The sequence below is a fragment of the Phoenix dactylifera genome, chromosome 3 (assembly GCF_009389715.1).
Source record: "Phoenix dactylifera cultivar Barhee BC4 chromosome 3, palm_55x_up_171113_PBpolish2nd_filt_p, whole genome shotgun sequence".
Classification (NCBI taxonomy): domain Eukaryota; kingdom Viridiplantae; phylum Streptophyta; class Magnoliopsida; order Arecales; family Arecaceae; genus Phoenix; species Phoenix dactylifera.
The window spans coordinates 8,706,803-8,728,043 of NC_052394.1; the positions used below are offsets into that span (position 1 = coordinate 8,706,803).

At 36.2% G+C, this 21,241-nt stretch overlaps 1 protein-coding gene across 4 annotated transcripts; it reads right to left on the reverse strand.

Moving 5' to 3' along the window:
• Positions 1 to 1,007: 1,007 nt before the first annotated feature.
• LOC103700980 (protein SEMI-ROLLED LEAF 2-like) lies at positions 1,008 to 20,586 on the reverse strand. 4 transcript variants are annotated; one of them, XM_039124526.1, is made up of 21 exons: positions 20,431 to 20,586; positions 20,052 to 20,259; positions 18,855 to 18,929; positions 18,671 to 18,786; positions 17,607 to 17,721; positions 16,693 to 16,818; positions 16,539 to 16,586; positions 15,638 to 15,840; positions 14,616 to 14,812; positions 11,925 to 12,208; positions 11,600 to 11,749; positions 9,289 to 9,687; positions 8,891 to 9,040; positions 6,565 to 6,640; positions 5,904 to 6,025; positions 5,076 to 5,135; positions 4,126 to 4,317; positions 3,877 to 4,017; positions 2,294 to 2,431; positions 1,592 to 1,792; positions 1,008 to 1,509 (listed from the first exon to the last, which is right to left on the reverse strand). In XM_039124526.1, the coding sequence occupies exons 2-21, from the start codon at positions 20,184 to 20,186 to the stop codon at positions 1,396 to 1,398; spliced, it is 3,042 nt and encodes a 1,013-aa protein (XP_038980454.1). In that variant the 5' UTR covers positions 20,187 to 20,259; positions 20,431 to 20,586; the 3' UTR covers positions 1,008 to 1,395. The 4 variants fall into 4 exon arrangements, with proteins under 4 accessions (XP_038980454.1, XP_038980456.1, XP_038980455.1 ...); XM_039124528.1 differs by having other exon boundaries at positions 20,426 to 20,570; XM_039124527.1 differs by having other exon boundaries at positions 20,377 to 20,569.
• Between the last annotated feature and the right edge of the window lie 655 nt (positions 20,587 to 21,241).

A 21,241-nucleotide genomic window follows, 5' to 3' on the forward strand; every position in this document is an offset into this window, starting at 1 on the left:
CTTAGCCTTGAGTACCCGGCTCTAGATGTCATTGGTTTGTAGTTAAGAGCCGTTTGATCCATGTACCCTGCAACATCTCCCGTTACCCGGCTCTAGATGTCATTGGTTTGTAGTTAAGAGCCGTTTGATCTACGCACCCTGCAACATCTCCGGTTCCTTGAGATTATGTTAAGCTCTTAACACCGCTGCCAGGCCTGGTTAATTTCTTTTCTTAGCACGTTGGTAACATGTTATTAACACGTAGACACCATGGAGACTGCTGTTGATTTAATGATTTACTTATGGGCAATGCATTTAGCTGAATTTTTCTCAATGAATGGTATATACCATGATAGTATGACAAGGAAGTTAATCATTCTCTCAAAGTGACTTTTAATATTTGGTAGTCGAAAACTCATTATAATACATTAACAAGAATATAATTTCCCCCTCCGTAAACTGATTTTTTAATGGTTGAATATCTTAATTAGTTTATGAGAAAAATCATTTGCCCAATGGTCATTGCAACCCCCTCAATTATGAGGACACCCAAATTTTATAGCTACAAGATCGGCAGCCCCACTCATCCCATCTAGTTCACACTTCAGCCTCGGTTCTTCCGTTGCCATCTTTTAAATGATATCTTAGGCGGTGGATGCATCCAGCAATTCATCATGTAATGCCAGACACCAAAACATGAATCCACAGTTGGCGACAGGTAATATATGGTTGACGCTGACGATGTCGTGGAAGTTCCCTCTTGGAATAGCTTCCAAGCCACACCATTCCAGACCGAAAGATATGAAAATTACAGGGAGCAGAAGACCTCCTCATACAAGGAAAACACATTCTCCTGACACAGAACTCCTGTTAAATTTGGAAGAAAAACTAAAAGATCTCCAATTAGTTATTGAAACCTTGAAAACATTGACATTTTAAGATTCATTTCACCGTTCAACCCTGATTCACCTCATGCACAACATACCATACCATACCATGCAGGTAACCGATATTCAAATCAGAGAGCATACCAAATATCAGTGCACCAAATCAATCTATACCAATCCTGTACAAGTACAGATTGGTCTTGAGAATCTTGATTCATTTTACCTTTCACAGACTCAACAATATGGCATCCATAATTCATACTTCTTCAGAGAGGGTACTAAAGCATCCATTGGCATCATGACCATGATGACATCCCCTCACAAAATAACACCCGTTTGACTGCTTGGAAGCCAGAACATTAAGTATTCTCACAGAATATTATCATACAAACCATTGATATGCTACGGGCACTGCAAACGAGCATCCTCTGATGAGGGAACCTAAGGTTTCCCTAAAGCAACGAAGTAAGAACCAGCAGGCCAAATTCTCAACCCTAGCTAGATACACGATAATCACACTACATGTGGGTCAGTAGTAGAGAGCTTTCAAGAAGTTGTCGAAGGGGCTAGCAGGTGGCAGTCTCAGTGCCGGACGTGGTTCCACAGGGATCAAAGCTTGCTGTTCACAACCATAAGCATTTACCTGCATGGGTACCGCGGATATGAATTTCGCTTGCAACAAGGTAATTCAGGTAATTCGGAGGCAGATCATTTTGCTGGCTTACCGTTCGAATTGCCAACTGCTCACCCGTTGGGTAAGCTGACGCTGGATTGCCTGGTATCAAGTCATGACCGCCAACCAGCCAACTTGAAAGCTTCTTCCTTGTGCCCATGCCAAGGGACTCACACTGACTAGCCATAGCCCCATAGGGGAGGGGAGAGGTCGAGACAGATGTTCCTGCCACCTGACCAGCTACGTGGAGTGCCTGGTAATATACAAAAAGATAAAAAAAGAAAAAAGAAAAGTGATTAAAAAAATTAAGGCAAACAAGATGATGAGAATGATCATTCTGTAAGCTTTCTTGTGATGGCCTATAAGATGGATTGCTTATATATTTTATTGCATATCTATATGGATCTGCCACTATGCCATTCAAACAATAAATTTTAGCATATTTAATTGGAAAGTCTAATTATCCGAGCACAGCAATCACTAAGACTGGATTGCAGAAGCGCCAGTAAGCAATTTTATTCAAGTTAAAAAGAAAAAAAAACTTAATAGTGTAGGTTTTCTGATTGATATCCAACCATATTTCTAAGACCAAAACGTACAATGGAGAATATCACCGAAATGCATGCAATGCTGGAAAACATGGTTTAAGATGATACAATCATTCTTTACCAATGCCAAACCCTGTGAAAATTAGAATATTAATTATTACAGAATCAGAAGCATAAGCACAGCTTTATTCAGAGGAAAAACATACCGATTCTAGCAATTGGCCAACATTAATAACATCGGGCAAGGCTGGTGATGCAGGCATCCTGGGGATAAATTTGTGAATATCGGTTGCTGGAGATTCGCTAACTACATCACCATCTATAGTTGAACTTCTTGAACATTCCTGTAACATCATGCAAAAGACACAATCTTCAATTTCAGTGCACGTCATAGCCATACCAAGCAAGGACAGTGGCACCAACAAGCTTTTCACTAGGTCATCAAGATTCGCAACTCCATTAATTTTTTTAATAGAGAAAACAGCAAAGCAAGATAACAACTTTTAAGAACTATCGATAAGATCAATTATGGTAATGCTCAGAAATAATGTTCTACCATTGAAATGATCTTATATTCTATCATGAACACTAATCATAATTTAAATTCCTACTAAGGGTAAACATTGATATATTATCAATTGAAAATCTATGACAAATTTATACGTAAGTACATAAAGGAACTGCAGACAGCCGTCTGTCCAATTCTAAAAATTAGCTGGTATTCATAATGGGAAGCAACACTGCGACAGATCAAACAGATGTCTGCACCTGCAAAGCAATTCTGCCATCTTCTTTTGTGTTGCCCAATTAATTTCCAGAACCAAATCCTCTGTCAGTACTACTTCAAATCAATGTCTGAAGGTCGATTTCTAAATTTTTGGTTTAACTGGGTTACAACAGAAACATTGATAGTACAGTTAGAGACTCCATATATGCACCAATCATGACCCAATGATACTGCTGTAGCCTAGGGGCTAATACATTCAGTTTTCCATTCCAGATGAGCCAATTCATGGATAGATCAATTTCCAGAAACCTCATCAACTTGTCTTTTGTATTCAGTCATTTGACCATTTTAATGTCTCACAAATAGCTACTATCACCATAAAGTACGCATTGTCTCCATAATGATCCACTACGTGGATCTAATATATGCAAATGACGAGCAACTAGAAAATTCTGGAGAAGATGACAGTTTTTCCCGGTGAATTAGTGATAAAGAAGATAGGTCTCTACTCCAGAACAAGTTCCGTGACTCTAACTGTTCTGCAAATAGAAGTCGCTAACAAAATCGCATAATAAAAATTCATATGTAAATCATCCAATAGGTCAATACTTGTACAAATCATATCTAGAATGCACCTGTATTGATCAAATGATCTACACACTTTAATCAATCGATTTGAAGGGCTAGAAGTTTTAAAGATGAGATCCTAAAATGATCAAATATTGAATAATCATAACATTACTATGTATACTTTAGCAGTGATGCCGTTAAATATCAGTCCCTGAGATTAGGCATCACAGATAACAAAAACCATGGTGTTAGAGACATTTCATAATATATACCTTCTAGTTGAAGTGATTGTTTTCGTTAGGTTTCATTATGTTTATAAATATATGGGAACAACTACCAATTATTGTCCCATAAAATTATTAATATAAGCATCATACCAACAAGCCCGATGCGGGACTGCAGAACAATTTGAAATTATGACCTTTTTTTACCAGAAAAGCTAAGACCATCCAAGTTATTATGGAAAAGGAACTGAAGTTTAAATTAGTATACCTCATCAAATGAGAGTGATTCTTCAGAAACTGCAAGAGCTTGTATGCTGACCCAGTCAACAGTTGTCATTGAACCAAACAAGGGCACATCTTCAGGTGTGAAAGTTTCAGTAAGTTGTTTGGCTAAGACATCTTTTTCCAGCTGAAGAAACAAGAAAATATGCAACAATTATGCAGCCACATTAAATTTCAGCAAACTCTGTTAGTTGCAGCAGATATTGTCAAAAGACCCACTCAACTAAGAACTTACATCAGTTATCCTTGAAAGCTCTTGAACAATGATATCAAATAAATGCTGGTCAGAGTCGCCTACTGTTTTTCTCAAGTCAGCTAGTATCAATGTAGCTGCTTGTTGATCAATGTCAGAACCAAATACATTCAAATCTGACTGAGACTTCACATAAATTTGCAAGTCGTCCCCAACCCTCAGATATGGGTCAATCTGTAGAAAGAAAATTTCCACATAGTGAACACTAGATAGACAAGTTGAATCTTATAAAGTATCCTGAAGTATTTTGAACCAAAACACTTAAAATTTTATTTATCCTCAAAAGTGATATCCATACATTCTCATTCCTTGTTTCAATATATAATAACCAGATTATTATATGGAGTAGTTCGTAACCAACAAACTTTGTCCCACTTAAAAAGATGGATCAACTTGATAAAGAATGATCAACAGCACTTCCAGAGGGACACATGAAGACTAAAATTAAAAGGCCATATCTTAAGTTATTTAACAAGGACTATAGTAGAGGACTAAGAAGAACCATAATTAGTAAGCATGAATGTATAACATCACACAATTTGGATAAATGAAGTAGAGTCAGTTCCAAAAAAAAAAGGAATACATTTTTATTAGTTAGAAAGAAAGAAAGAATCAGAACTAATTTAGTCAATTAGTACAAGCAAATAGATTCAAAAATGAGAACAACAGGAAATAAATAAATCATGGTTGAAGCTACAGACTGTACCAGTCTGTATCAGGCATAGCATACAAGCTTCTGGGGAACTACTACAAAGTACATCCCCATACTGATAAATTAGGTATTGGACCAGCATACTGTACCAACAATTGTTCTGACCGAACGAAAAGGGTTACCAGTGTACCAGTACAAGTACCAATACTTAAAACCTTGAAATAAATAAATAAATCTACCACCCAATAGAAGTAGAAAGATTTTCTGTTAGCCAACTGACATTGCAGGTTTCTGTAGTAGCTTCTCTGTTGCCCAGACATCCCCGCTGGTTTTCAGGAAACTGTTAGCAAAACATTTTCATATCTTATAGAACAGTTGCAAAACCAACTTAATGCAGATGGTATAGTTGCAGATTAAAGTTGCCATACAACTAAATGTACTAGCAACATTATGTAGTTATGAGAGGAGGCAGGACTTCGGAACAAAAACTAAAAATTACACAAAAAAAGAAAAAAAAAACTTTAGAAGCAGAGTAGCTTTATGTAGGGAGGTCCGGTATTGAAGGTTTTTTCATTGTTTAAGAGGAGAAAATACAGCAATGCATTTAATATTTTACCTGTTGAAAACCTATAACATAGTATAAGACCACTTGTGCCAATTAAAGGGTAATCGCTTGGGTGCTTAGTAAACTGATAACGTCGAAAGTGTATGTACCAAAGAGCCATACTAAAATCATTAAGGACATTTTTGGAGCAATGACAATTGTTCTGGTGGCATTATAAATGTGTTAATGTTTTTTCCAATGAAGGGGGCACTATGGTGCATGTTTTTTGCAGATAATAAAGAGTAACATATAAGGTGTTAATTGGGTTAACACAATGGAAAACATATTCAAATAAAGGAAACTTGCTAAGGTGCATATTTAATACTACTGGTATTTTAATGTGTATATTTTTGGGAGCTTGGCCTTGCACGTGGCATTGCAGAAAGCAAATCCCAGAAAGAGTGTTTAACACAAATTCTTGCATATTAACATTTGGCATTATCTGATTAGCAATATGCTGATAAAACTTATGAACTAGATAGAATTCTGAATTTTAAATCTTACATCAGAAGATATACAGAATAGCGAGTTAGTCAATTCAGAGATGTGATAGCTTTTTCCTGCAAATGCTAGCATGCCTGTTGCCAAAGTGAAAAGAGATCTCTGACACGAAGGAGACAGCATTCCTGTCAAAATAAAAGGTTCAATGGCAGATTGCAGTCCGTAAATGATGATAGTAAAGATGATGCCTTAAGAGGATACAGAAAAAGCAAAGCCATTATATTGACCAACAATGCACTGGGGCCAAATTCACTAGAGTGCATAGCCGAACTCAATAATGCACCTCTCAAAATGAAAATCGACACTGTTGACCACAATCTATGCTGTATAAATGCCCAAAGACTAGGACTAAAAATCATTTATTTTAGAGATCTTATGCCTAATCAAACAAGCACAAAATGAACAGTAGCAACACAACTAGTGAGCCGAAAGTATATTATACATTGTATAATTTGCAAATCCAAACCGTTGATCTTGATCTAAATATTTAAGTATATACCTATCAAATTTCAGCTGATTTGGATGCTTCTAGACTATAGATCAAACGAAGACATAGCATCATTCTATTAAAATTGTTCACTTTTAATCGATCCAACACATGGAAAAACGATAGGCAATTTAAGCATCATCAATCATAGTCACTAGAAGTTGGTGCTTATCTTACCATTTGGGTCTAGGGAGGCAATTCTTAGAGATAATGGTAGCTGAAAGAATCGCACCGTGTTGCTATGATTTGAATTCTGCGCAACAAGGAAAGAGAATTTTCTTACAGCATTAGGTCAAAACTACAGATGATATCTAACTTTAATTATTTATCAAAAAGTCATCACATAAGAAAAATAAACATGTGGTTTACTCGAATCACTATAAAAATTCAAAGCAGAAGTTAGTGGCAGTTTCTCTTCATTCTTCCAATGCATTCAGTAGAAGCCTTTCAAATCAACTTTCTACAGCATGACAAAAAAACCATGAAGCAGATATTTCAGAAAAACTATCAGCTTATCAGACTTTCTTGAGGTTTTTCTTTAATTACAAAAAAGAAATGCAGACCATAGTATACCAGTTCTGCAGGATCATGTGGAAAATTTTAGTTAAGAGGTGACTAAAACATGTAGGTCTACAGTTCAGTTCTATAAAAAATCTGGAGTTAATTGAATTGTAGCTTTTGCTTTTCTTAGATTCCATTGATGGTAAATGGTTGTAAGTCTTTAACTCTCACGAACCTCTTTTAGGTTTTCTTTCCCCTTTTATGAAACTACATTGTTACAATATCAAAGCTAATGAAATTAAGCCATCCAGCTCATAAACTGATTCAATAAGCAAGTGAAGTTCATAATTTGTCACACAACCTCAAGTTAGCACAATCTGGTTGGAAAAAGGCTATAATAGATGATATGGGAGCACTACCAAAGAAAACAAAAGGAACCAGGGATTTAGTGCCTTTACCTAAAGGAAAACAGACAGTTGGACATTGGGTGTATAAAATTAAGTATAAACCTGATGGTTCTCTTGAGAGGTATAAAGCTTGACTTGTAGCCAAGGGCTTTACCCAAACTTATGGAGCAGATTACTTTGAAACCTTCTCTCCAGTGGCAAAGCTCAACTCTGTTCATGTTGTTATTTCAGTAGCTATAAATCTTGGATGGTTCACGTTTTAGCTTGAAGTTAAAGATGCTTTCCTATATGGAGACCTACATGAAGAGGTTTATATGGATACACCCCCAAGTTTTCTTCACCTAAAGATTCAAAACTTGTTTGTCGATTGAAGAAATCAATTTATCATTTGAAACAATCTCTAGATGCCCGGTTTGATAAGTTCAGTCATGCTCTATTTGATGATGGATTCAAAAGAAGTCAAGCTGATCACTTGCTCTTTTTTAAGAAGACATCTCATGGTATGGTTGTTCTCATTGCATATATTGTTCTTGGAAAAGCAAGAAAGTTTGTAGTAGCCAAGTCAAGTGCACAGGTAGAGTATAGAGCTATTGCATTAGCTACATGGGAGTTAATATGTAGAAATTGGGATTTGTATCTCCTATCCTATTCCCCTCTTATGTGATAACCAAGCTGCCATCCACATTGCAACTAATCCAGTTTTCCTTGAGAGGACTGAGAATATTTTAGTAGATCTTTATATCTTCATTTGTTCAGGAGCCAGTTGCCAATAAAGAGATTACTATGCCTCATATTTGATCTGGTTCCCAACTTGCAGATTTGCCCACTAAGGCTCTCCGAGGAAATCAACTAAAGAATCTTGGCGTCAAGTTGGGCTTGATTAATATATATATGCTCCAGGTTGAAGGGGGTGTTTGCCTTTTGGGATTTTCTATTGTATGTTTTATTGTTATCGAGCCTTTGCCCAAACTCATGCTATATATGACCTGTCACTTATTAAGGGCAGAACTGTCTTTTTCTGCCCTAATAAGTTACCAGCACTTGATTTTAATAGGTTAGATGCTGCACAGACCAAAGCAAACCATAAAGCATATTTTTCTTCTCTCTTCTATGTCTATTTCCTCTCCTCTTTCTCTCGCAGCTTTTCTTATCTCTCTTCCTCTTGTTCTTTTTTAATTTCATATTCTTCTTGATATTTTGATACCGTTACAATAAGATTTCTTCCTCACAACAAACCAAAAACAGAATTACAAAAAGAAATAAATAATAAACCCAAGAAATAGAAATGAGAATAATATTAATTTTCTTTTAAAATATTAGTTTTTCTACTTAATGGAAACCATGTACTCTAAGCTCCGTTGAATGAAAGTTTGCCTATTTTACAATGTGACTTTTAAACTATGATTATTTCAGCAATTTTCGTCCAAACGGGGAAAATTCTGACAGCGGGATCATGAATCACATCTAGTTGCCTGTCATGCAAACTTTTTTATGGTTAATTGCAATTTATTTGCTCTTATAAACAAAAGGAAAGTTTTGGGAAGTTATCTATAATAGATGAAACAATTTATATAACTATAAAGCTGGCAACTTACCTTGATACGGGAAAAAAGAAGTGTCAAGCTGAATGAATGAGATATAGCCTCAATATTTGAAGGCAAATTATCAGCCTGATTGACTTGTATCCAGAAGGCAGAAAGTAATTGGGCAGTTTGATCTTCAGTTAACACCATAATATTAGTTTCCTGCATCAATACATCGACACATCAGATGATAACAAGTACAATGCAGGGAATTAAAAGAACTTATAGGAGAGTAAAAGTTAATGCAATTCAAGAAATTTAGGGGCCCATTGAAAGCTAATTATGTCATTTGGACATAGACACTTCTAAAAAAGATGTATGCCACAAATAGTATTAGTTGATGTGAAAACCATCAAACCGAGGTACCAAAGTGACGTGGTACAAGTACATATGATATAGCAAGTACTTACAGCCTCCATAGAACGGTTGAAAGCAGCAATTCTATCAATAATAGAACAGCTCAATTTATAAAGGTATGGTGAACTTTTTCGGGGCCAACCATGTTTCCACTCTTCATCACCCATGCTTTTTTCCTTGATCTCCTCATGGGAATCATTTGCATGCTTATCTGCATTTAGACATCCCTTTTCCCTTCGGAGTTTCTCGAGTAGAGCAGTAGCTGAGGCAAATACTGATGTAGTTCGATACTGCCACTTCTTAGTTTCATATAAATATTCTGATTCATGTCTTGGATGATTAGGATTTTGAACAAGTGTTACTGAAAATATTTGGTGTGCTACTATGCGGGTTTCAACATCTGGATGCATCATAGCCTTCAAAAGCTGCAGTAGGAGTTCTTCCGGAAACACCTACACATTATTAACCAATGAAAGGCCATATCTGGTAAGCTACAATATCCAGAAAAAAAAATCAGAAGCAACAAAAAATAAAACTTCATTGCAAGAAATGAAAAAATAACTTAAGCATAAATACAGCTCGCAAGTTTTTGCCACATGCATCAAAGGTTAACCTCACAAGCTCCATTTCACTGTAAGTCTCTTGACATTGAGCAACAATCCTTATCCCATTTCTTGGCCGATTATGAACCTAAAACAAAACACCATCCATTTGTATCCTCTTCCTTGCAAGGCAATTTTGGGGAAGAGGGGCCCTCTGTCAACTCACTAAATGTTTTTTTTACAAGTGCACTACCTTTTCTCAGCACGAGCTTCTTCAAAATGCAAAATATCATGACCATGAAGTATGATGTGCTTGTAATTAGTACACATATCAAATTGTGACATAAAAATGGTCAAATAAGGAAGCAATGCATATACAAATGATGCTTCAATACCAAATAAAATCTCACAGGGCATGGTTGCACAGCTGGTGTATAATTTTCGATTTCTGGTCTGTTTCACAGTCTATACTGTATTATGTACTAGCTGTAAATGGCACATTCAAATAGGAGATTTGAATATCATCTGTACAACAGTGCTGTAAGATTAGCTTTACCCTAACACTGCAAAAATCAATAAAACATGGTAACAGACCTTAGTCTGTTACCAGTAAAATAAATGTCAATAATTTAATAAACTGGTTTTCCTATACTACATGGTCAATAACAAATAAACTGGTTCTAGAGCTTGTGAAACATGGAATATGCTTTTCAGCCATGGATACATTATAATTTGCAGTATAGAGAATTCCACACTATAGTTCTCCTAAACTAATCTCTGAGCGGGCTTATCTTTTGACTGCTATTTCTCATGTGTTCAACCCGAAACTTTGTTTACAAAACAAAACAATGGTTCCAATAATCAGTTATTGGCAGATGATTGCCTTCCCTGAAGCCATCACAGCTATTACAACTGACATAATGGAATTTCATGGAATTCAAAAATTCGAAAGATCACTCTAAATTAAGATTATATTGCGTTTAAGTGCATTATTAACGTTTGCAATGGTTAAAAAAGGTACAAGATAGTGGTATCACAGTATGAATCTTTTACACTAAAATCATAATTCCATAAACGTACTTCAATATATCGCTATAGAAAAACAGCATTATACTTCTGGAATTGTGGTGTCACTAAATTACATCTACTAAGATTATTATAAAGCACTGTTATAGCTAAACTTTCATAATACATATACGACAGATATCACTTATAGACACTGTATATGTCTAAAACTTAAGTTTGGAATTTTGAAACTGTGTCAACAACCATCACAATATATACATGACAGATGTCACTTATAGACACTGTATATCTCTAAAACATAAGTTTGGAGTCTTGAAACTGTTTCAAGAACCATCATATAAAACCAAATGCAAAAAAGAAGGAATGATCCCTGTAAGGTGTGGGATAGTCCATTTACAGGGATAATCAAACATAGGCAACTTATTGGTAAACACTGAAATACTCTGTTACCCTTGCATATCTTGAAAATGCCAAGGCATTGGAAACTGATAATTGAATGGCCCACAAATAAGCATCATGACACCAAGTCAAATGGAACCATCCATCTTCCATGGTCTAATGGGTTCAAAAGGACTGAATAAGCTATTTGGCTCGTGTTAGGCTGTAGTTTTGGGCATAAAGCATGCCCATCATAACCTGATTTTCTTTATAAGAGTTTGTAGAGACACATAATCTAAAACTAAGAGGTTATAGAGACACATAACCTAAAACTAAGAGGATTAACTCAAAAGGCACTTGATACATATAAAAATCCATTTTTTGTGTTATACCAAATATAGATGGACAATGAACTCACTGATTGTGAATGTGATCGGATGGATGTCAAGGAGATGATGTGAGCAAGAATCAGCAAAGATCCAATTGTTGCCCTAGCAACAACTGCGATAACTGGCATCTTCTCCAATGTTATAGCCATCATGTCAAACAGTGGACGGGCATCACCAATCTAGCATGTGGAGATTCCAAAAAGAAAATAAACAAACAAATACATCAATAAATATTACAATAAAAATGAATTAGAAAATTAACATTGTTGCATTTTTTCCGTGAACAGAATCAAGCAGCTAAATGGATTAAACAGAATTAACAATCAGAAAAAGTAGTGAAGACACTAAACATACTCCTTTAACAATCTCCAATAGGCAATCCTCGATAGAATTTTGAAGCGAGTCATTCCAATTTGATTCTTCAGGTCCAGCTGATTCAACTGATGTCTGCAGACTTTTCCTCAAATGCCTGCACAGGTCACTAACTGCTCCAATTTCAGCAACTACTGCTTGTGACCTTAGATGTTGAACCAAGATAGTGGCAATCTGAACTATATCAGATTTTGTCTTAGGGTCATGGACAACATTTTTATGGTCCAGATGTCTGATGATAGCAGACAAAATCAGCTGTTCATTTCCTGGAAGATAAGCAAAGTAGACAGTATAAGTCATTAGAAATTTCTTCAATCATCTGTGATGGGGTAGGGGTGAACAGGAATTGCAAATGAAACATGTGCTTTTGCAAAGAGAGAAAAAGATAATCCAGCAATAAGAAAATACAGCACTGTACTTGCACGAATAAAATATTAACAGGTGCAATATAAGGTGACCTGACAATTAATAAATTCTGAAGTACATTTAAGCTTTTCTGCATGTTGGTTACATTAAATTATTTTCAGATTGCACGATTTTCACAGACTAACAGCTAAAATTATGTTCTTCAACAATCTTAATCATACACATTACTGCAGCAAAAAGATGAAAAGAAAAAGTTACAGACTTGATAAATCTCAAAATTGACTTCTGTTGACGCTAATCTTGTCCAAGAGTGTTAGTGCAAGGCAAGTTGGTGTCTTGACGATCCTGGGGGGAGCATACATAATATCAAATAATCCTAATATATTCTTAGATGAAAAAGTCTCAATTTGTGCATGTCTACTACATAGATGAAAGACGAGTTTGGTTGAGAATACGCCACTTTACAATCTTTTGCCAATGCCTTACAGGGCTGCTCACATCAAAATAAGAAAGTATGAGATGATTCCCTAGAATATCTTCCCAAGCTCCAGTTATTTATCTTTTATAGGCTTCGATATTATTAAAGAAAAACAAAGAGCAAAGAGTACGGGAGTCAAAAAAGGGCCAACAAAAATAGATGGATAAGCTAGGAAAAGAAAGTCTGTATTATGCTCTCCACATAATCTCATGTCTACATTAGTAACAAGACCCACTTGAAAGCAAGGCCTCTAATTTATTAGATTGGCATGCATTTGCCGTTTTAATTTCAACGGTTCACAAACCCAGTACAAGTGTAGGGTGTAGGTGTAAGACTATGCGCGATCCTTTTTAAGAATTTTCTCCAATAGGGACCCATATCCAAGTGTGATGCCCATGACATAATTTATTCCCATTTGATGATATCCAAGCAAATCCACCTTCACCAACTAGATGAGAGATGAGGTATAACACAATGTTTGATCTAAAAAAGCAAATGCCCCAAGTGATGATAAGTATGAAATAAACAAGGAATACCCCCACTGCATCATTTCTTGGATGGCAAATAATGCAACAAAAGAACAGTGAGGAGAAAACAAACCTTGAAAGTATGCTGGTGGTTTAACTACGAAGACAAGATTTGAGATCATCAAGAATTCAAAATTTGGATTCTCTCTCAAAAAAAAAAAATATTTAGATGTTCTATAGAGTGTTAATGGCCTTGCAGGATCCCTTGCCAAGAGATGGCTGCATTTAGTTGATCAAAGTCAAAACTGATACATTTAACTATAAGGCCATGTTCAATGAAATACTATTGTTCCTTGAACGACACTGGAGATGAGAATCAAACATGTTCGTCAAGAGGCTATTTAGTGGCTTGATGATAAGGATACTGGGGTGGCCATTGCCACTGCTAACCTGAAAACATCCCTCCATGTCTTACAGACAACACTCTGCATGATATAAGATGAATCTTTATTCTGAAGGGCGTTCAGCAAAAGTTTGAGAACATATGCACACACGAATCCAAGTACATGGAATAAAACCCATTAAGTGTAATCATATGAAACCTTCAAGAACAATGTATCTGTAGTTTTTTGATGCTACGCATCTTTTTGTTTAGTAATTATAGTGCAGGTGGGCCTCCCTCCTTTTCTCTCAAGAAAACAGATTATAATTAGGAACTTGAAAAGAAATTTACGAAAGGGAAAATAAAGCAATTTAGAAGATAGAATACATTGAACAAGGTTCGAGAATGGAACGTATATCTAGTAATTAAAAGTAAAAAAGATGTTTGATTTAGCGCCCAGATACCAAACAATATATATATAAGACTTGAGACATGATTACAAACAGGGTGCATGAAGCCCAAATGAACCAGTGCGCCCATATTGAAAAACTAGCTCCAAATCCAAACAGGTCCAACCGGAGAAACCAGCCTTATGAATCAAGTCTGGTCGGGTTCAAGCTACCATTCCCACTTAAGTATTTTATGACCACTAATATAATGATGTTACGAAAAGGACAGCTGCAAAAATACCAGAATAAAGGGATAGCTGCATACTCAACAAACTGAAGTTGATTATTTAGTAATGTGAAGAAAAGAGTCAAATCATTATTCGTGCATTGCTCAAAAAGTTTCAAGCTTCAAAATGCTCAATGGAACAACATTATCTTTTTTCACAAAGAAGATTATCAAGATTCATAAATGGAGTCTATAGTTTCCAACAAGCATCAATTTGCCAACTCTATAAAATAAACCACATTCAATTTTCTAACGAATATAGCGCCTGCCAAAAAATGTAAAAAACAATATGTGAGCAAAATTACCTGAGCTCTTTTCTGAGTAAGTCATGTCAGATAAAACAAACAAAGCCAATCCATGTCGAGAAGCCCAATGTTTTCCTGTGTCAAAGTAAGCAAGCATTGGATCCAATACACAACGCATTGTGGTGCTTTCTTTAGCCATTTCAGCAAGCTTCCGTACACAAATCTGTGACCACACTTCTGGAGATTCACGCTCCTCCCTACATAAACAGTGATTAATAAAAACTACTTTATTTTAGGAGTAAAAGAATAAAAAAATATTTAAAGTGATATGACAGAATATCATTATTTTCGTATAACATTATTCTAAACATAATAAGGGCCATCTAGTGCACAAAATGTCTTGAAGATCTATTCCAAGGTAAAATGGTATAGCAAGGACAGATGATGCAGGAATGATAAATATTTTCAAGCTTTTTTACATTTTATTCCCTTTGTGCCCCCTAGTGGAAGCATTGCTATTATGAGGAAACTGCACCATTAACCTGTTACAAGTTAAAGGCAAGCATGAAGGAGATGATCATTTACAGATCTATCCATATTATGATAAATATGTCTAGAAAGCTGGTACAAGAAGATTCTTTCTGATGTGTCATCAAAATGGAGCAAGTGAATTTGTGAGCATGCACACAACAGTGCTCACCTATGAATTCCTATCAAAACCGTAAGGATGCATGCCAACACTGTTCAGCCGATGGTTTTTTGTTTCTCTTTACACTTTGTAAATGGAAAAAGGGTGATAATCCACTTTCTTCCCCTGCACAGGCGCGCATACACATACACCCTTGCATGGGGGTTGTTCCTTTTGTACCTTCTCCCAAGTATTTCATTCTGAGATTGTTTGTAATTTCTTCTTACAATTAGATATAAGGAGAGAACTGCCGAATGGTATGAGAATGAACAAAACAGCATGGGACAAAAATGAGAAAAAGGCAACTAAAATGTGTTATGGAAGAATATCTCTTTAATTTTTTAATAGAACATTGATGAGTTCCACGGTAATACATCTATTAGCAGTTCATTACCTCGTTAGCATGGCAGAATCCCTAGGAACTGAATGTGGCCTTAAGCTTGTAGTGCTTAGGTTGACATCCTTCCCAAGAGTTACACCAGCTCTTGCCTCAGATCTAACTACTTCATCAACCCAGTTATGGTGTGAGTCACTTCTTTCATTATCAATGTCAATGTGGTCATCAGCTTGATAGTTTTCAAGAATAGCATGGATGATCTGAAACAGAGCCAAGGCATCAAAAAACTGAATTCATCAGTATTATTGTTGTGCTTAGACCAAGAAACCAGAATTTATACAAAATATAAAAAAACCTAAATCAACTCTACAACGAATTGATTGACATGGTCAAAATGGCTTCTTAAGGGTTTTAAGGCATCAGACCACAGCCTCCACAGAAGCAGTTGTTATCCTGAACACTCTGCCCATACACCTTATATCATCTTTTTGTTATTTTATTTTGCAGAAGGGGATTAAAAATGAAAATGCAACAAAATAGACGTTTGACCAAGTAAATGCTAGTGAAGATAAATGTGGCAACAAATGCTGCTCAACCAGAACAGACTAAGTGTAAAGCAACAGGTGCACGAGTGTCAGACTGAAATGAAAAGGTAGCCATCCCCAGAAAAATGTTCTGGGTAAGAAGTTGAAGCAAAGGGAACCAAATATTTGTCTGTTCTTTTTTCCCTTCGAAAACCAAAAAAAGAAAAAAAAAACTTAATTCTGAATGATGATTCATGAAAAGCCTATGTGTGGAGCAAGGTGGTTTTCTGAGGTAATTATACAATGACAGTTTGCATAAAGAAATAAGAATCATAAATCAAAACAATTGTCTAGAAGATAGTTTGAAATTAAAACCATATATCAATACAAATCTTCAAAAAAATTAATTGACACCAAAAAAAGAACACACCCACCTCATCAAAATCAGTAAAAATGTAAGAATACTCAGTCATGAACCAAATCTGCAAAAGAAGGAACAACTGTAATTGAGATATCGAAAATGTATTCAACAGCATTAAGAACAAACATACGAAGTCACTAAATATGCATCAAATGAAAAGAATTAACCATTGCTGAGAGGCATTGCAAGCTTGCAGCCTGCAGGAGACTTTTCTGTTCTTCCCCTTGCCTATAAGCGAGCACACATACTTTTCGAACTAAGCATTCAATATTGCGTGCATATGTACTATCTGCCTGTTCATATATTAGTCAAGAATTACATGAGAAACCAAAAACATAAAAAGAAATCACAAGAAGTGTTGCACAGGTAAAATGGTCAAACCGAGATACGATAACTGAAGACTATTAGCATTAGCAAAGAAATGGAGCAAAATCAAAAAGGCGTTTCAAATTAGGAGCATAAAATTGACAAATTTTGGTAGCCATCAGAAAAAAAAACTTCCCATACACAATGGTAAACAGATTATATTGCGCTAGGTACTTGCATGAAAAGATATATAGGCCCAGTTTTACTGCTAAGAACAAAATAATCCCATCTTGTGAGCACCATATTAACATAAATATATCATGCACGATGAATAATACTATAAATGCTCTTGATGTCCGTAAACACTACCGAACATGTATGCCCCACCAATATCAATGACACAAAACCCAAAATAACATCAACATAACACTACCGAATAAATTAATATTGCAAAGAACATTTGTTTAGAAGTTCAGGTCTGATAAGTTGGAAATATGACTTGTCTCATTGTATTTGTTAGAGAATGTATGCTGCATTACAGTAGAAACATGTGCTAACTGGAAGGAAACCAATACCATAATCTCCACTTTATATTAATGTCTTAGCCATGGAATTCATAGAGCAGTCAAGCAGTGGGCCTAATGGTTAGAACTTTCTGTAAGCAAGTTAGAGACATTTCTTGACATGCGAAGTACATGCTGGCAGCCAGCTATTGCAAGATCTTAAAATCTAAAATAATATAAGAAACTAGCATCTGAGAAGTATCAAAATTCACCTGACTACAAATGAATTTCGTCAAAGTTTGGCATCCAAGAATTTGGACACTGTCTCGCTGCTTGTTGTCCAGAAGCTCAATAATGACATTCAACAGGCTGATAGCAAAATATGCCCTGTGCCAAGACAAGTATACAGTAAAGAAAAGGTTGTGAAGATTTATAACCAAATGGCTCTGCATTAATCATGCATGCACATGAAAGCCCCACAATTTTATGATAACAGCAGTATAATACACAGAGAGGGCAGAACATTAGGATTTATTAAATGTGTTGATGCATGTGCCATTCCAATATCTCAAGATCATATGACAATTTTTCACATCACAAAATATATAAGGAAAAAAGGACTATATTTTAAGGATAAGTACATCTCATCACCTAAATGTAGTAAAATGCATATAACTATGAAAATAAACGGAAGTTTCAAATCCTTAGTATAACCAAATGTTATGTTTTGGGGAATTACAGCAGCCAACTGGAGCTGCACAAGGATTAGCATCCGGCTTGCATAACTAGTTGCAATTATATTGCGCTTTCAGAGGAATGAGATATATTGAGCGGCGAATGAGTGTTCGATGCATTTGCAGTTTGAGGACTGTTAACAAGCCTCTGTTGTTTTTCATCAATAGTCGCATCTTTAATATGCACTATTACACATGAATGCTTGCACTCTTTGTGAAATCTTATGATAATCCAATTATTTAAGCCATTCTGGAAATAACTATGAAATTTATAGTTCGACATAGTGTTTTTGGGATGGAAAATCTAAGAAAATATAGGGACCTTTGTCTTTTTTAGACGTCAAAGGATGATATTGGAAAAGATTTTGTGAAAAAAAAAGGGACAAGTGAAGCTTCTTTTACATGAGATTGAGGCAATCAGGAAAGCACGAGCAAATTCTTCAATGATATGGAGGAGAGTGGCATCAAGAAGTAGTTTAAATTGTGGTAAAGCAATTAGCCAATTACTGAACCAGCTTAAACAAGAGATATGCTTAAGACCAATAATCAAGAAGGTTAAAATTAGTAATTCAAATGCAGTATCAATATAATCCACAACTTACATCTGTTCTTTACAAATGTAGAGCAATTTACTGTAGGCTTCTGTAATAATTTTAACAAAGTTGATATGCTCAGACCGCAGTTCTTTGTAGCTCCTTTGTTCCAGAAACTTTGCAATCTACTCAGGAAAAAAGGTCACAAAAAGTAACTATTCAAATTCTTCATACTTAAGCCAGAACACCATACCTTTGGGATGCGAAGTGGATTCTTCGCAGCATATTCACATAGTTTCATAATTTTTCTTTCATTTGGGGTACCATCCTACAAATGGAAACAAATAATTATGCTAGTGTTTTCTAGATGCAGGTAGTATAAAAACTAAAACACATACATCGTTGAAATGGAATGAACACATGAAGATGCAGGTCAAAGAATTGTTCACTGTATACCTCATGTAAGATGGTGCATGTTACCTTACATGGAATTATTTACCCTTTACACTGAATCCTGCAGGTTCCTCAAATGAATGTTCTATTATATTACTGGCCAAAAAGTGATCTACTAGGTCAAAGATAAACCAAGACTGAGATACAACAGAAACTAGAGGATAGATTTCTCTCTAAAAGAACAGATGTTGTCTCCGGTATTTATTAGCTCTAACATCTTCACATGGATGTAAATGTGACCAACAAGAGGATGCTGCCAAGAAATCTGAAAGTGTACAAACAGAATGAGACATGTCAAGAAGTCAGAAAGTCAAGGAGCAAAGAAAACTGAAAAGACATATATCCCTGGGGTTTAAAAACTACAAAAAGAAAAAGGAAAAAAAAACAAAACTCAAAATGCTCCATGATGCAGGAGTTACATATCTTCGTACATAGAAAATCCAATGTTAGAAGATATAAACCAACACTCTACGTGTTTGAAGAGAAAATAAATGTATCCATCATAGGATTAACAATAGCATGGAAGGCCCTGAGCTCTCATCCATGGCTGACAAAACTACACTTGAGTACTGGGGAAGTTTATTTTGAAATCATAAACCCATGCCTAGGCTATGGAAAGGTTTCCTCTTTTATGGTACTCAGTGAACATCGAATCATCCAACACGAAACTACTCATTATGGAGTAACTCAATAAATCGACCGAACGAGCAGATAAACCTTAACCAAGAATCTATTTTTTCTTTCAAGACCCAGAAAACTACCGCATTTTTTGAATCATTATACCAGTCTCTTTCAATCCAGAAGCGAGAATTAGAACACAGCTCCCTCAAAAAAACCACACGCTCTTCAATTAGAACTTGAACTACCCAAATAACGAATAACCGGCGAAACCCCGACAAAACACAACAATGCCATTAACTTCCTACAAAATTAAACAAGCACAAACCAAAAAAGCATCCGATTGACTGAAAAATGAGCAGAGGCACGCAATGCTTACAAGGTTTTTGGGGAAGATCTCCGCGAGCAATTTCTTGTACCGCTTGACGGGTCGCCGGGAGCTCGGCCGCAGCGCCGGGCAGCAAACACACATATTCCCACACGCGGGGAGAATCTTTCTCGACATAAAACCCATTTCAAGAACCAAGACCACCCTCGACAAAGAACCCAAGAGAAGAAAGAAAGAACCCACCAAGATCCCACCTTACCTGTTCAAAAGACGAAACAAACCCAAAAAAGAGATCACCGAACCAACTCAAGAAGCCAAAGCAGCTCAGGAAGCGAAAACAACCAGAAAACCCCGGGAAAATCGTAGAAAAACGAACAAAAACGAAACCGCAAAAAGAGAACGCCCGCCGAGAGCTCGGGAGATGCCTTACAGTGCTCCGGAGAGCAGATCCATTGCTCTCTTCCACCAAAGAGATGGGAGAGTAGGCAGCGAAGAAGGGGTTTCGGCGCAAAAGGCAAGATCTGAGACAGAGAGAAGGAGAGAGAGCAGGGAGAAACAGACCACGTGAAGGAAGCTCAGATTTCCTTATGACAGCAGGCTACTGTCGGCCTGTAGTACTCTCCCTGGCTTTCCCGCTATTGGCGATTGATTTAGACTTAAATTAAAGTCGCTCCCAACCCCAGCCTTCCAAACTTGGACCCAAGACATGATTACCGAATGGGTGCATTGGTGCCTGTCCTTACCTAATAATATTGGTTATCTCATTGAGTACACCTGGTAAATTAAATGAGGATGAAGTTTCTTAAAGATTTTTATTACACTATCTAATAGATTTTCGCAACTAGATGTGATTACTTTAATATCATCTTCTTTTCCCTTTTTTTTTTTTTTTTGATACAAATGTAATCTATGCAATCTTTTATTACATTGGTTGCTTTAATGTAATCTTGCTTAATAGTTTAATTAAGATATAGTTTGGCCGTTTTAGTTGGTAATGTAATGTAAGGTCCGCTAACACTGCATTGGTTTGCGTGTCATGGTCAGTGGCAACCTAATTTGATTTATAATGGCATGAGCCTTAGAAATCTCTAATGCTTGAGAATAAAGCGTGGGATGGCCAGAAGAGGGTCCACCAATTGAGTGCCTATGAGAGACCTTGTGAATTGGCTGTCATTGTATGTTTCACAAACTCCAAACCACTAATGGAAGGATCTTTGTTGGGTTTTTCAACTTGACAAGTG

Bases quoted from the DNA above. Each gene is read 5' to 3' on its own strand.
- LOC103700980 (XM_039124526.1), bottom strand. From the start codon at position 20,186: ATGGGTTTTATGTCGAGAAAGATTCTCCCCGCGTGTGGGAATATGTGT. The intron at 17,722-18,670 runs GTAAGTTGTGGA...GTCTTGGCACAG, and splicing joins TACATTTGTAAAGAACAGAT to GGCATATTTTGCTATCAGCC. The intron at 4,318-5,075 runs GTCAGTTGGCTA...TTCTTTCTACAG, and splicing joins CTACTACAGAAACCTGCAAT to ATTGACCCATATCTGAGGGT.